A 14728-nucleotide genomic window follows, 5' to 3' on the forward strand; every position below is an offset into this window, starting at 1 on the left:
TTTATGGTTAATCATATTGTGAATTTATCATGGCAGATTCACAAGATTCACAATACTCTGACATTAGGAGGGAAAAAGTATTTTGTGGAGGGCACAAATAGTACTTTTTTACTTGTTTGTCTCAACCTCAAAGAACAAGCATCAAATTCACACTAGTCCTTTGAGGTACTTACTTCCAGTCCATCTTCTGGAAAATACAGATTAATGCTAAGGGAGCCTGAAACTAAGACAGCAAGAAGAGGGAAGAGCTTTCGAATCTGAGTGTAGGTTTATCGAAGAAAAATAATTCTCTGCAAGTCTGCTCTTTAAGTCCATCCTTAGCGATAAAATTACTMATTTAACATATTGCAATTAAGCCAGAGCAGCTTTGACAAATTTGACTATATTAACATTTAACTTTGATAACTTTAACTATATAAAATTAACTATTTAGCAGATATGCATTTTCACTACTACTCAGCATTATTTTTAAAATGTTTATGTACGAAATAAAGATTTATGTCCTTAAATTTCATCTGACTTTCTTTTCCCCACATAAAAGCATATTTTTACTAACCTACTTCCTTCCTATTTTTTCTCAATGAACGGAAGAAGACAAATCCTGTTATTTTGAAGTAACTAGCAGTCTAACTACTGTATCAATATACTAAAAATGAGGCGGAGAAGACAGGCAGTCTCTTTTAAAGCATATTGTTAAAATCACTGCAAATCATTGCAAAGATGTCAAAAGACAACAAGCATCCAGGAATCAGTAATTCAGAGATTTTTCTGTGAGAAAGGATCCATTTAGCTTTTTTCTTGTTGATTTGCATTTTTTGTTTTGCTTGTTTTGCTAGTTTTAACATGTTAAATTCTGTTAATTAGTACAACCTACTTCCCTACTCATGCTCCTCAAAATAGAGACAAATTCAATTCCAAAATCAGGCCCAGATCAGTATGAATAATCAGGAAAAAACACACACTTCTTTTTCRTTTATCTGAAATATTATTGGCAACTTTTTAACACTCAGTTAAGTTTCATTATTTATATATGAAACCCTTTAACTCTGCAAATCTCACAATCACTGACAGATGCTGGTGTCTGAAGAATACTATTAGGATGAAGCAGTCGCAACTTTAAAGACAGTGTTCCTCATAAGGCTGGTTTACATGCAGACTGTTAAGTTCCACAAACTTTTCGGCTATCTGGGAAAGGAGGAAGAGGTGTTATGAAACGCAAGTGAAGAGACTTATTTATAAAACAAGTGCATGAACATTCCTGCACACCAAGTGAGATTTTCAAAGGGATGCTCAATGAATACAAGCAGAAGTGGGTGGCCATGCTCTTTTGAAAATCTCAGCAAAACACATCCTTGTTTTCCAGCAATTAAAATATCACAGGCCAGATCCAGGGCTCATGCAGACAAACAATATCTCCAGATGCCAGTTTCCACCACATGGAGAACGGTCCCAGCTAGGGTGGAGGAACAGCGTACTGACAGTCAATGATGAGAAGTAAGCATGAACAGTGACAAAGCAAACCCCTTTCCATGACAAAGCGCATGGACTTAACCAAATTGTTGGTAAGTTGGGCCACTAACCAGAGCCAGCTCAGCACGGAAGAGGGCTGCATCAGCTGGGCCCTCCTCGAGTGACTGGGCAGTGCGGAAAAAGCAATCTTCATTAGCAGAGACATAGCCCTCCTCTGGCGACAGCTGCAGAGAGAACGAAGCTCTGAGTCGGACCGGTGGCCAGCACGGAGGAYGGGCAGAGCGCATCGCAAAGGGAGCTCAGAGGGGCAAACGGACACCAAGGTAGCCAAGAGTTCATCGCAGTCACAGTTACACCATTGGGTAAGCAAACAAACTCTGGTTTTGTCTCTCTCGCCATTTTTTTTTAATTACCTGAATTGATCCATCTTCACAATGCTGTTTCATGTGCACAAGCAACGAAAAGCAAGCATGCCTCTATACCACAGTATCCACAACTTCATCTTCATTCATTCTAAATTTCTTTTCTTATTATTAAACCTTTTCTAAAAAAGCCCTCAGAGCTTCCACTAGGAATGCAGAAAATGCAGAAATGCAGCCCAACAGTAAAGGCCTCACTAGCCACAAGTAATTATGTTTTAACACATATGAAGACAGTGCTAAGACTATATCTGCTGAATGGAGTAGACACAAAAGGAAAAACACACTTAATATTGAAAATCAGTAGCTTTCCTCACATAATCTGATTTTATGTGCATCTGTCTAGTCTTTCAAGGAAAAAAAAAGAGGATTACTCAGAATGTTTAATTAATTAGAAAGCCTAAATAGGTGAAATATTAAAGTTCAAATACTGAAGCTTTATGTAATGCTGGGTGCAGCAAAGGAACACTCACACAAGCCATCTTTTGAGCTGACATTTTCTTAAGTATACAAATGTTGATTTTCAAGACATGTTAGTGCCCAACAGTCTACATTACAAAAAAAATAATTTTGCAGAGCCAGCTAAAAAATGTCCTCTTGCAATAAAAAGAAAAAAAACAGTCCCTAATAACTTAAAAAAACTTTCATTCTCACTCCCTGTCCACCCTCTCACACATAAAAACACTGCTAAGAACTTCTGAAATGTTCATCTTGAAGTCTTTATGGATGCAAATCGTTAATTAAAGTTCACAAAGAGGCAAAAGCAAGCCCAAAACACCACGTTTGGGCTTCCAAAAACAGTGAGCCAATCTTCTTTGTTCATATAAACTGGTGCCATTTCGTTAACTTAAACATAACACATTGAGACCTCCCGTTCGCACTCCAGCTTTACTCCGGGTAACTCAGAAAAAGTCAACAGGTTTGCACTGGCTTTTTTTAATCTCTTTCTCTGAGATGTTACTGAAGAAATGAATTACAGTTCAGGAAGACCTGAGCTCTTTAAATGTATCCTCCCTCTATGTGATCTTTAAATAGCTGTTTTCCATCCTAGGCAATAGTCTAAATTCTCTGTTATTTGTAGATTATGGCACTTATATATACACCAAAATATTTCAAGACTTATTTAGACACTGCACAATGAGGACTCTTAGCTGTCCCAGATACASAGAGTGAATCCCTAAAAGACAACTGCAAGGATGTGTAACATTTGTAGACAGACACACTACCTAGGTAGTCCTGCTGCTACTGGACTTCAGTGTCTTGAGTTCCTTGGTATTCCTGAGTCACCATACAGGRTAGGTCTGAGTTACTGGAACGGCTAATGACATTTCTATAACTTAATTTTACTAACTGCTACAGATAACCTTCTATAATCATGCCCCACGTCAATTACGGGCATATGAAAATAACCAGTAAGCCCATGGTATCTGAGCTGAAGGCTATTTAGCAGCCTTTTAATATAAAATGTGCAGTCTGAATACAAAGACTGTCTATATGTTACAGCTACAGCAGAACAGGCTTCACAAAGCAGACTTTGCAAATTCCAGACAAACAACCTAAAATTGACTTCATGCCACCATCTTACACATTTGAAGATTTTGTGAAAGTTACAAAATTATGCTTGGCAGGCTGAAGCCCTGAAAGACTGTGTTGGTTGCAAGATACTTTGCTGTTTCCTCAGCTACAAGCCCTGATCTAGAAGATAAGCATGCCAAGAGTGCTGGAGTCTCTACAGTATTCACAAATTGTACAGACCCCTGCTAAATGTGCAAAGAAGYACAGGAAACTATTTACAATGTTTTTCTAGATGCATGTGAAATGCATGTGGCAAATGAAAAACATATACAATATACCACCCGAAAAGACATAAAAAGCACCCATTTTATCCCAGATCCTTACAGGAAGTGGTTTGGCAACTCCTATTTTAACTGTTCCTGCCGGGGCTCCTTTCAGTGCCTGTACCGCTTCTTCCAGGCTGCCGTTCTCCAGGTTGGTATCATTGACGAACATGAGCCGGTCTCCAGGAAGGAGTCTGCCATCCTGTTCAGCCACACCACCAGGAACCAGGGAGCGAATCACAATTACAGTGTTTGCTGGGTCCACGGGGTCCTATCAGGTGAAAGAAGAAAAACAATCAGTTTTTATTCCTATTTCATTTCTATGCATTAACTTTTAAAAATTGAAACCAGTTCCTACACTTCACTAGGTGCTTACTTTCTTGTCCATATATTTAGGCTTGCACCTATTTTCAAGTCTTAAGTGTGAAAATTATTACTAGTTTATCTTAGGAATAAAATCCTGATGAAGTGCACAGAGACAACTTTTTATTTTAATAAATAGTTACCCACCGGAAATTCAAACATTTCTGCCGAAATGAAATCATCACTAACTTATGCCTTCCTGTACTCAGCTGCTTGAACAATGTTGCTATTTTCACGAGTGGTCTTGTACTTCAAAACACCAGAGCCCACTCAATTGAGAAAGTACTTTATAAATGCATGCAAGACAGACAGCAGTATAGCAGGACAATACTTTTCAATGAACAAGAAACAATAAAGCAAAGTTTGCTTTCAGAAAGAAAACTGCTTTATAGTCCCTCCTTTCCAATACATTGATTTTGATAAACATGTTACCATCAAATGCTAAGAAGAGGGACACAGTTCTGCTGCAGAAAAACCTTTGCATAATTCTTACACAATTATATTCACACAGAACACATGTTAACATGTTAACGCTACCAACATATTTATTCACTTGTGTGCTTGCACGTTAAAAAAAAAAAAAAGAAAAAGAAAAAAGAAAAGAAAAATAAACAGACAAGAAATGTAACACAGTATCAGCTTTACTGATACTAAAGAGAAAAGCAAACATTTACAAATTGGCAGACAATGGTATCAAGTTTCCATGTCAAGATGTACAACTGACGACTCATATCATGAAATCAGCATCTAAAAATATGGGAATAAGAGACTGCTCAAAGCTAATCTGAGAGAAACAGGGAGATGGAAGAAGGGAGACTAAGAAGCGCCTTGGCAGCACATGGTAATTAATGCAATAAGGAAGCTGCCACAGAGCAATTTACAAGTTGAACTACAGCCATCACTGCTGATGGTATTACTTGGGACTAAACACTGTTTTCTCATTATTTCTCCAGAAAGTATTTAAATGGTCATTTGAGATGAAGGGTATGACACACATTCTTTGGAATACATCGCTCTAAATCTATTGTTCACATTTCCAGATGAAGGAATCAACTTCAGTGACAAGCTAGAAGGCTTTAGCCACACCACAGGAAAAAAAAAAATATTGAATAAATCACAAATATGAAATCCCAAAGAAATATAAGTAAGTTTCAGATTCTCAGAAGAATTCCCAGAAAGTRTCCCAGAACTGGAAGACTGTAGAAAACTGAAATGCTGTAACTGACCATACAGACAGTATTTGTTTCAACATAGAACAGGAGACAGTAGGTTGAGGTTGAAAAATATGCTCTACCACTGTGCTGACGTGGATTGGAAAAGCTCAAGTTCAGCTGTGCTGTCTCAGTTAAGGCCACCAGCAGTATCACTGCTGCACAGAAGAGATATTTAGCTATACCTCAGATTTTGTGGTCGTTACTATACCTCCCTGCTTTGTGCATATTGCTACCATTTTKCAGATGCAAAATATCTCCAGGGTCCAGAGTAACCCAAAACAGAGCTGTATGGGCATAATTTTCAACTGCTCTATATGCAAATAGAAATGTGCATTTAAGGATAAGATCCAATGGAGAACTGGGTGACCAACACTTCTGTGGTACCATCTAGCACTGCAGTAGAAGCCTATACAGACTATGGGAAGAAATAATCTGACTTTTGAAAAAAGTACTGAGACAATAGGAAACAAAGAACAACCTCCACTCTCCTCTCTTGCTAAAATTTAGGTGTATTTCTTGAAGGAAGGAGTGTTTGCTCTTGGATGTTGACACCCAAGCCACAAGCAACAACTGATTTACATTCCCATATTTGGACACAACAAAAATCACAGACTTGGAGGCCAGAGGGGGTTGAAATCCAAMACAAAATGAAGGAGTACTTAGGCACGCCCTGGTTAGACAGCAGCTAAGCAAGGGATTTCAGAATCACAGTTCTGGATTTTAGTAAATCCTGCTTTAACCACKTAAGTCCTTTATTGGATCTAGCTCTAAGCACCCAAATGCAGGTACAAAATATATGGCTAGATGCCTGAATATACTGAGAGGTGTACATCATTCACTGCCTGTGGGGCATCAGGAGATGAGGTTCCTGCAGATCTTGTATACTATTAATTATTTTTTCTGGATTACTATGATAGAAGCTACAGTTTTACTACAGTAAAAGGAATAATAACATAACTAAAGCACGTTTGATAATACTGACATGCACGTGGCTTTATTATATTGTCTATCTTACATTAACATTTACATAAAAAAAAAAAAAAACTTGGATCCCAGACTGAGTTTCAACCAAGGCAAAGTGTTCTCTGCTCAGAGGAAGGAATATAGAAGTTACCTGGTAGTCCAGTATACTAAATCCAAGCCCCATATTCCCTTTCTCCAGCTCAATATGCTGTACTTCTGTTTCCCACATGGCTAARGAAGAGCTTTGCACCTCTTCCATATTCTGATCTTCATCAACAATTTCCAAAACCCTTCCCTCTGTATCCGAGGAGCCAATGAATCCAAGGTCTACATGAGCCTGGAAAAGACAGGGAAAATCTACCAACTGCAAAAGTTCATGAACTAGAAGATTAAACTAGAAGATAAAACAAGATAAAAAACAAAGTGAGGTTTCCTTAAACATAGTGAAAGACTAAGAACTCAATATAGTTACAAACATATCTGATGGAAAAGACCTATGTTGAACTAAGGCACTCACTGATGAGTATACGAACTGACTACTTCAGAAAATTCTCATTAATTTAAATAYATAGGCAATACCAGTTATTAAATGCTGTATTAAAAACAGGCCTTGATCAGAACATACTACTACTGACAGAAGTCAAAACATTTTTTAAAAAGAAGACAAACATGTGCACATGCACATATGTATATGTTTTTCTCTTTTTTTTATTCATAACAAGATAAACTTTGTGCCTTTGTGCCTTAACCAGAACTGAAAATAACCATGACTCTTTTCATACAAATACCTTTTCTACATGGTAAGCACACCAGATTACGCAGAGCTTTGAAGTTATGAATGACAAAAACGCATATGCCAGACAGTGTACAACAAGATACAACAAAGAAAACCAGAAAGCTAAGTTCAAAATCGGATAATATATATTCAGACTCTACACACTAGTCCAATTTGCTACACCAACACAGCCCACCTGCAGAGCAGATGAGTAGATATTCTTGGATTCCAGATTTTTTTTTGCCATGGATTACAAGTACCTATAGCTTCTGGTTGTTTTAAATTGGGGTCAGTGAATATAACTTGTCTTTCACTATTTACTTGATTCCAAACTCTCAAATACTAAAAAGTCCTTCTAATCTTCTACACTTCTACATTCTTCAAACCAGCTTCAAACCAACTTCGTAGGTTTTACTCAAGGAAACATTTCTTAATAACTTTAAAACACAATACCTTTTCTGTGAGCTGAACCTCAGAGAGACTTAGACTGTCCAGCATTTCTGGGTGACTGATAGGTGGAGCTACTGGACGACAGCACACCATGGTCACTTTAATAGGCAATTCTTTCAAGATATTCACCACATCCTTGTGATTTTCTCCAAGCAAAGAGATCTCATTTACCTTAAGGAAAAAATAAATCTTAGCATAATAAAAAATAATAAAAGCTTTAAAAAAATATTAACTGAAAATATCAATGGTTCTGTTGAAATACAGAAGCTTCTTTCTAGAAAAACTGACACCTAAGTAAGTTTTGAGCTGAATGGCTATGTCCCATAAACTGCCTGCCAACCTTACAAAACCCATAAACACTGGCACCTCTGAGGCAAGAAATCCCAGTTACGATATGGAAGATGTCGATAAGAAACACGGTGGAATTTAGTAAGGAGTGTTAGCACATTTATGTGAGAATTGGCATATTAAGTATGAAAACAGATGGATGATTTGGATTCCTTGAAATCATGGGAAGGAAATTCACATTTTAATTATCAGAAAATGGTTTATAAAAGACCTGTCATGGGTAGAGATATCTCTATTAAGTCTTAATTCTTTTGTTAAGTATTGTTTTTTGGTCACCTTGAGTTACATTTCTGAAAAAAATCAGCTATTAGCGGACAGATGTATGTCATATTGGCGGATATATTTGCATAAATAAATATGCATAAGAGTGCATATGAAGTGATTGCTCAAACACTTCTCACTAGCACTGATATGCAATAAGATAAGCCATATTCCCAAGTCAAAACCTGTGAAAATCAAGGCATTCCACAAGGATCTTACTGAAGCCAGACTGAAGGTCGGGGTTTGTTCTTACCTCAAGTAGTTCATCTCCACTAAACAGCTTGCCACTTCGTCCAACTGGCCCCTCTGGTAAAATAGATCTGATGAAATGATGTCCCACCGTAGCTTCAAGGCTTATTCCTAACCCACTGCTTTCACTAAATTTGTTAACTACAACCACCTAAAAGAAGATAACGGAAAAGTTACCTTTGGTATATTTAAAGTGGATAAATTTCCACTTCAATTCACATAGAAGGGAGTGAATATTTCAGAACTGCAAAATTAGAAACATGGTCATGTGTAATGCAACCTTTCAGGATGCAAAAAAAGCATTCAAAGATATTAGTTTGGGTTTTCTATTTCTTAACAATACTAATGGAAACAGCAACTGCAGCTAGGAGAAATCATCTGCATTTAACTTCTCAGTAAGATGGGAGGGAAATACACTGAGAGGGAAATACAATTACTGCATAAATACTAGGATGGCTAGACCATATCTAGAGAAAGTTCTGCAATCTCAAAAAAATGTTACCTATTTTGAGAAGAAAAATACTGCTATGGATTCAAAGTATTGCTCACCAAGGAAACAAAAAGAAAAAAAAAACAGATTTGGTTTAATGTATCTATCCTGACAACTATGTGTGTGGACAAAAGATAATCTAATTCTATATCTACTTTTTATATCATCATTTTTATAGTGTTTCAGATTCTGAGGCAAGAACAGCCAAAACATTCTTGCAGTACAGAAATTGAAATAAAATCTTATCCAGTATGATCACTGCAAAATACGGAAGAGTCTCTCTGCACTCAAGTTTGATTTTTTGCAAAAATGGTTGCATCAAGGGACAATCAGGTAAAAACTGCAACTTGGGTTATTTCATTAATATGCATTATTTCAGCATATACAAGCAGAAACTGTATATAATAACCAAATGATAGAGCAAAATTTTGTAGAAAATACAGTTTGGGGAATATGTTTTTGAAATAAAGTCCCAAACTCAGGAACTGTTTTTTTCTTTTAATTATTAGTTAAAATTAAATATCCTGTGTGTCTTTTAGATCACTACATTAGAAAGGAATTCATTCAGTATACAGAGTGGAAAGGAGATTTCAGACTCTAGCCTTAAGTTCTAGCTAATCGAGTCTTGATGTTCATCTCAAAAATTCTATTTTCCCTAATTTACCTCCCAGGTACAAAACCTGTAAAACAACTACCAATATTGAAAGAAATATCAACTTTTGAAGCCTATGAAGCTTATTCTTCCAGAATCTTTGGAAAAAATATAAAAAGTATATACTCAAAATTTATAACTGAAATAAAATCATCTCAGCAAAGAAGGAAATGAATACCCTGTATATATTAAAATACAAAAATACAAAAAATACTATACATATCTATATGTAATCGATACAGTAGACAGATGGATCAAAGGTATTTAACAACAATAATCAATAATCATGGTTTACTTACCACTATCTCATAATTTAAGCCCATAATTCTCTGCCATTTATTCTTCAGAGATACTTCTTCTGCAGTTGTTAACTGGAAATCTAAAAGTTATGTCTGAAATTACTATGATGCAAACTAAACACTCTTGTCTATCCTATGCCTGGCATGCAAGTCATTCCATGACACCAGTGCCCTCCTAGGTGTGACTAAAACCTTGACATTTTTTGCCTCACCAAGGAATGGGAATAAATAAGAAAATTTAATAGAAAAAAAAAAAAAAAGCTTTCAAAAAGATGAGGTAATTTTGTCCCCTTTCATCATGTAAGCTTTACTTACTGCACTGACCAAACCACACTACTAGATTCAGCAGGGTGACGTGCAGCGCAGTACACGGTCATGTTCTTCACCCTCCGGAGGGTGGCACAGCAGCGGTGGGTGCCGCACTGGGGCAGGGATGCTCCTTCCTGCACACAGCAGCATATGGACAGACACCGGCCCCACTGGCCCCCCACACTGATCCTAGGCTGGGCATTAGCCATGCCCAAAATTGCTGCTCATCTCTCTCATCTTCAGTGCCATTTCCTCCTTTATGCCTCCCAGCTGGCCTGGGTGCCAAACAAATATCACTAAATGAACTTGCAGCCTTCCAAACTATCTATTTTTCTTCAGAGGACAAATATTTAAACTAGCCTCAGACATCAGTGTAACCTTACCAGGAAAACGGACTCAAAAGAAGCAAAAAACTACACACCCCAGGTAACTAAGGAGGCTATATGTGGGCTGCTTGTATGGATTTGGTTGACTGAATTATCAACAGACATGACACTGCATACTGTTCCTCCTGAGCATATCTTGTATATATAGACTAACTTGTATGGATTATGCTTGAGACAAAGAAAGGGAAGAGAAGGAGGGAAAGGGGAGAGAGAGAGAGGGACAGAGAGATAGGGAAAGAGAGAGAAAAGAGAGAGAGAAAGAGAGAGAGAGAGAGAGAGAGAGAGAGAGAGAGAGAGAGAGAGGAAGCAAGGGGGGAAAGAAGGGAGGAATTAAACAATGATTTCAAAACTGTGAGAATAAATGCTAAAGAGGGCTTTTTGGTTTTTTTTCTGTTAACTGTAGACCCTAGAGGGCAGTGAGAGAGTGCAAATCCTAGGGATTTTTCCTTTCCATTAGATTCACATGCGCACACACACACACACACACACACATATAATTCTCATAGTTGTAGTCCACCAATGAATACTTTTTGGAAGAGGAGCTGAGAAGAAAAGGGGAGATGCTGTGAGAAATAAAACAACAGTCAAGAAAGCAAACTGCAATGACTCTTAACTTGATTGCAAGTTAATATACAAGCTGTAAGTAAATAGTCTTTTTCTGCTCATTTTCTCCTCATTCAAAGAGCTTAGATTCTACAACAGGAAACATAGCCACAATATTTTGACAGCAAACCTAATGAAACAGCAGACTTAACAGAAAATTAAGTTACAAGGACTGTCCTGCTCACACATGAAATATCAAAATAAACTCTTAAATTCTGAATGTTCATCACAGGCAAAGGCTAGGATCTTCATACAAATATAAACAGGTAAGCTCCCAATTCACACTGAGTTCTGTAAGAAACAAAAGTACCTAATAGCTCTATGAAATGTTTAGTCAGTGCCCTGAAACTTTACTAAAAATAAAGCCATCTGTTTAGATGCTGTGTGGCATTCAAATGAGGTGATACTTTCCCCAAACAGAATACCTAGCAATATCTGAAGGGAAACTCTTAAAAATAAATTCTTCGGCTTTATAGAATAACAGAAGTTTTGAAAAGATACACGTTACAGAACTCACACACATCATGTTTTTCAGCTCCCCGCTACCTCCATAAGTTAGGAAACGTTATGTCACACATCATGTTCTCTATCAATTTGAAAAATGCATCACCAGACAGGACTTCCAAAGCACAAGCACTGTGCCTGAGAGTTTAAGAAGGAATGGAAATATCTGTTGGAAAGTAAGAATTTCTATAACGAAAATGAGAAAGTTAGACTGTAAGAGTGAGTCACAAGCAAACAAATTTCAAGCATTACCAGAGAATACAGACTGAAATGAATGCAGACTTGGGCATTTGACAAAGTTTATCACAAGAGGAAAAAGTCTGGAGCTGTAGCTATAAAGCTGCAAAGAGCTAGAAAGATAAGGCATGGTGGTGGGCAGGATGGGGACCAAACTGGGAAAAGGCTTAATAAAGCAGTTCAAGTGAACACACATTACTAGACCAAAAAAAAAAAAAAAGAGACAGAGAGAGACAAATAGCTATGCTGCTTCATAGGATGTCTCAAACACACAGACAAAATCATTTTTTCTGGTGCACACAGCAGTTGTCAGTGGCTGTATGTGCTCCCTAGCACCCCGTGCATACTCTCAAGTGTGATTCCTTAAGTTTTTAACTGCGCAACCTCAGATACACAGCACACCTTGACTGTAAAGGCACACAAAATATGTGCTCTCCGTGTAAGCACAACTAAATGCATTTTAACGGAAAAAAAAAATTAAACTTTGGGAACCTGTTTCCTGTTGTTTAATCTCCTCTCCAATGTTTACCACACTGGTGCTGCATGGCAGTGGTGGTGCTCCCTGTTCTGTTTCACTGTTTTCTGGAAAAGAAAGAAGGTTCCTTTAGTTAGTTTATGCATTGTAATATTCATTGTAACTCTCATTGTAACAAATTTAGCATTCTTTAGCATATACATGCTAAAGTCATGCTTATATTTTTCCTCCTTCTGTGTTGTGCACAATTCAAAATCTGATGCAGCGCAAGAAAAATCCCATACACCTTGGGGTTGGACACTTGACAGACTTTCCACTTTTAGAAAGTCTCTTCTATTGCAACACTTTTTTAGGTATGATATTGGTTATCAACAGACTTGAACAACTTCAGGTAAGAGACGCAGCATTTTCTGAGCATTTCCTTCATAATATCTGCTGAATGTAGGCATGACAAGGTTCCTACAGGAAACACACTCCTTTGTCTTTCAAAAACCCTTGTGTGGAGGGGTGATTATGGCTTGACCTATGATCTATGATCTTCTGTTGATATCTATGACATAAGTAGCTGAAAACATCTGTTTATATATCCAGTTATCTGTGTGGACATTCAAACACTATGATTCACGAGGTATGATGCATGGATTTCAGTACGCACACAATAAACCTGCAAAACCTGCTGCTGGCTATGGACTTTTGAACTGCATACACATGGACAACGGCTCTTTCCACTGGGAATGGCTGCTCAGAACAGATCCGGCCCATTACCTCCAGTTAGTAGCTGGTAAGAAAGCCATTTCATGCAAACTTTGAAGTCAAGCCTATGTTAATTACCCGTGGCTGTGCTGCTGTCTATCATCTGCAGCAGTAAATCCTTCTCAGCCGCAGCACTGAAGTCCTCCTGGGGCTGGGGCTGGTTTTCCTGCTTAAGCCCTCTTCTGATCAAAGTGAGCCGAACAGTTTGTCCTGTGTGCCGCAAAACGTCTACTGCTTGCTGGTTAGTAAAACCCTGAAGATTCGTCCCATCCACCTGCAGGATTAAGCAGATTATTAGCCAGCAAGACATCATTCGTAGAAAATGGTCAAAATCACTTTTTTCTTTTTTTTTTTTTTTTTTTTTTGCTTCCCAGTAATACGCTGAGGGCTCAGCAGCTGTTGTGCTGAGCACACAGCAGGTGGAGGGACAAGAACAAAAAAAGACGCCAAGTTTCAGTGGCCTGGGATACACCAGCATTTTCACTGCAGCATCCCACAGCCACCCACGAGCACCAGTGCTGGGAAGCAGGAAGGCTGAAACCCTTCAGGTAACAGGCAARGGGTGACGGGTGTTGAGGGACACGTCTACTCACAGTGATAACCAGAGCTCAGACGTCCTGGTAACCTCAGAGCAGGGAGGTACCCAATATAGTTCAACTTCTCCATCTCTGTTTCATCTGTTCAAATGTTATTTATGGTCTATTTTTTTAAAAAGCGTTAAGCAACTAGATTTTTGATCTGTTTGTTTTGAAGCTATCCCATTATCTAATAATACCTCTATTTTATTTTCTGAATCTCAGACCTAATCTGGTGGTTTTCTTCTTTTACCTTCAAGTCCCAAATTAACTCACCTTTCTGCTTTTCACCCCTTGGTGATTGGAATTTCTCAAACATGTCTGACAATGATCTATCTGCCATCACCAATTGTTGTCTGAGTCTGTCTACACAATATACACATTCCATTATTTTAATCCTTCCTGCATGAAGAATCAATCTCTACAGACGCTTAATCATTCTGTTGCCTTCCTCTGAACTTCTTCCAAATYCAGAGCTCTTTTGAATATAAAATAATTTAAAATGAGCTACTACTWATTTTTTTCCACAACACTTAAGCAAGACAGATATAAAAAGTATCTTATTCTTATCTGTTTGGTCAACTCTAATTATTTTTTCCTTCTGCACTGCAGCAGCAGCAGAAGTCCATCTTAGCTATATTCTATTTCAGCTTGTATTCAGCATGCAAATAATTATAAAAACTAAATATACTTCCACACACCCACAGGCACATATGTGTCTAGACAAACAACAAGCAGTTTTAAGGAGTTCCTTCACATAAATGACAGATCAGATGTGAGAATCACAAAAAGTGGTCCCTGCATTTGTATTTTGATTTTTACCACAACACAGATGCATAAGTTTATGAAGTTTTTCTGTATATTGATAAGTATTATATTTTTATTCTCTAAGCATCAAAACTTTAGTGACATTTTCTTTTTTCTCCAAGAAAGTTGCTTTATTTTTGTCTAATCAAATATGACATTTTGCCCTAACCAGGCTTTTTAGACAGCTCACACTGCTAAGGAACACACAGCCAGACACTTTTTTTTCTTTTTAAGAAACAGAGTTGCAATTAGTATGCTCCAAAAGTAATCCGTTTTAATAAAAAAAAA

General features: G+C 37.6%; 1 protein-coding gene across 1 annotated transcript in view; it reads right to left on the reverse strand.

Annotated features, from left to right (window-relative positions):
- Window positions 1-14728, reverse strand: part of MPDZ (multiple PDZ domain crumbs cell polarity complex component) — an 82568-nt gene that overhangs the window by 47871 nt on the left and 19969 nt on the right. The window contains exons 10-17 of the mRNA XM_026052730.1: window positions 13137-13332; window positions 12323-12412; window positions 9792-9871; window positions 8355-8501; window positions 7496-7663; window positions 6419-6604; window positions 3789-3998; window positions 1581-1694 (exon numbers count right to left, since the gene is read on the reverse strand). Coding sequence (XP_025908515.1) covers window positions 1581-1694; window positions 3789-3998; window positions 6419-6604; window positions 7496-7663; window positions 8355-8501; window positions 9792-9871; window positions 12323-12412; window positions 13137-13332 — 1191 coding nt within the window. The remainder of the gene's footprint in view (window positions 1-1580; window positions 1695-3788; window positions 3999-6418; window positions 6605-7495; window positions 7664-8354; window positions 8502-9791; window positions 9872-12322; window positions 12413-13136; window positions 13333-14728) is intronic.

The sequence above is a fragment of the Nothoprocta perdicaria genome, unplaced genomic scaffold (genome assembly GCF_003342845.1).
Source record: "Nothoprocta perdicaria isolate Ctin4 unplaced genomic scaffold, notPer1 scaffold_90, whole genome shotgun sequence".
NCBI classification, from domain to species: Eukaryota; Metazoa; Chordata; class Aves; order Tinamiformes; family Tinamidae; genus Nothoprocta; species Nothoprocta perdicaria.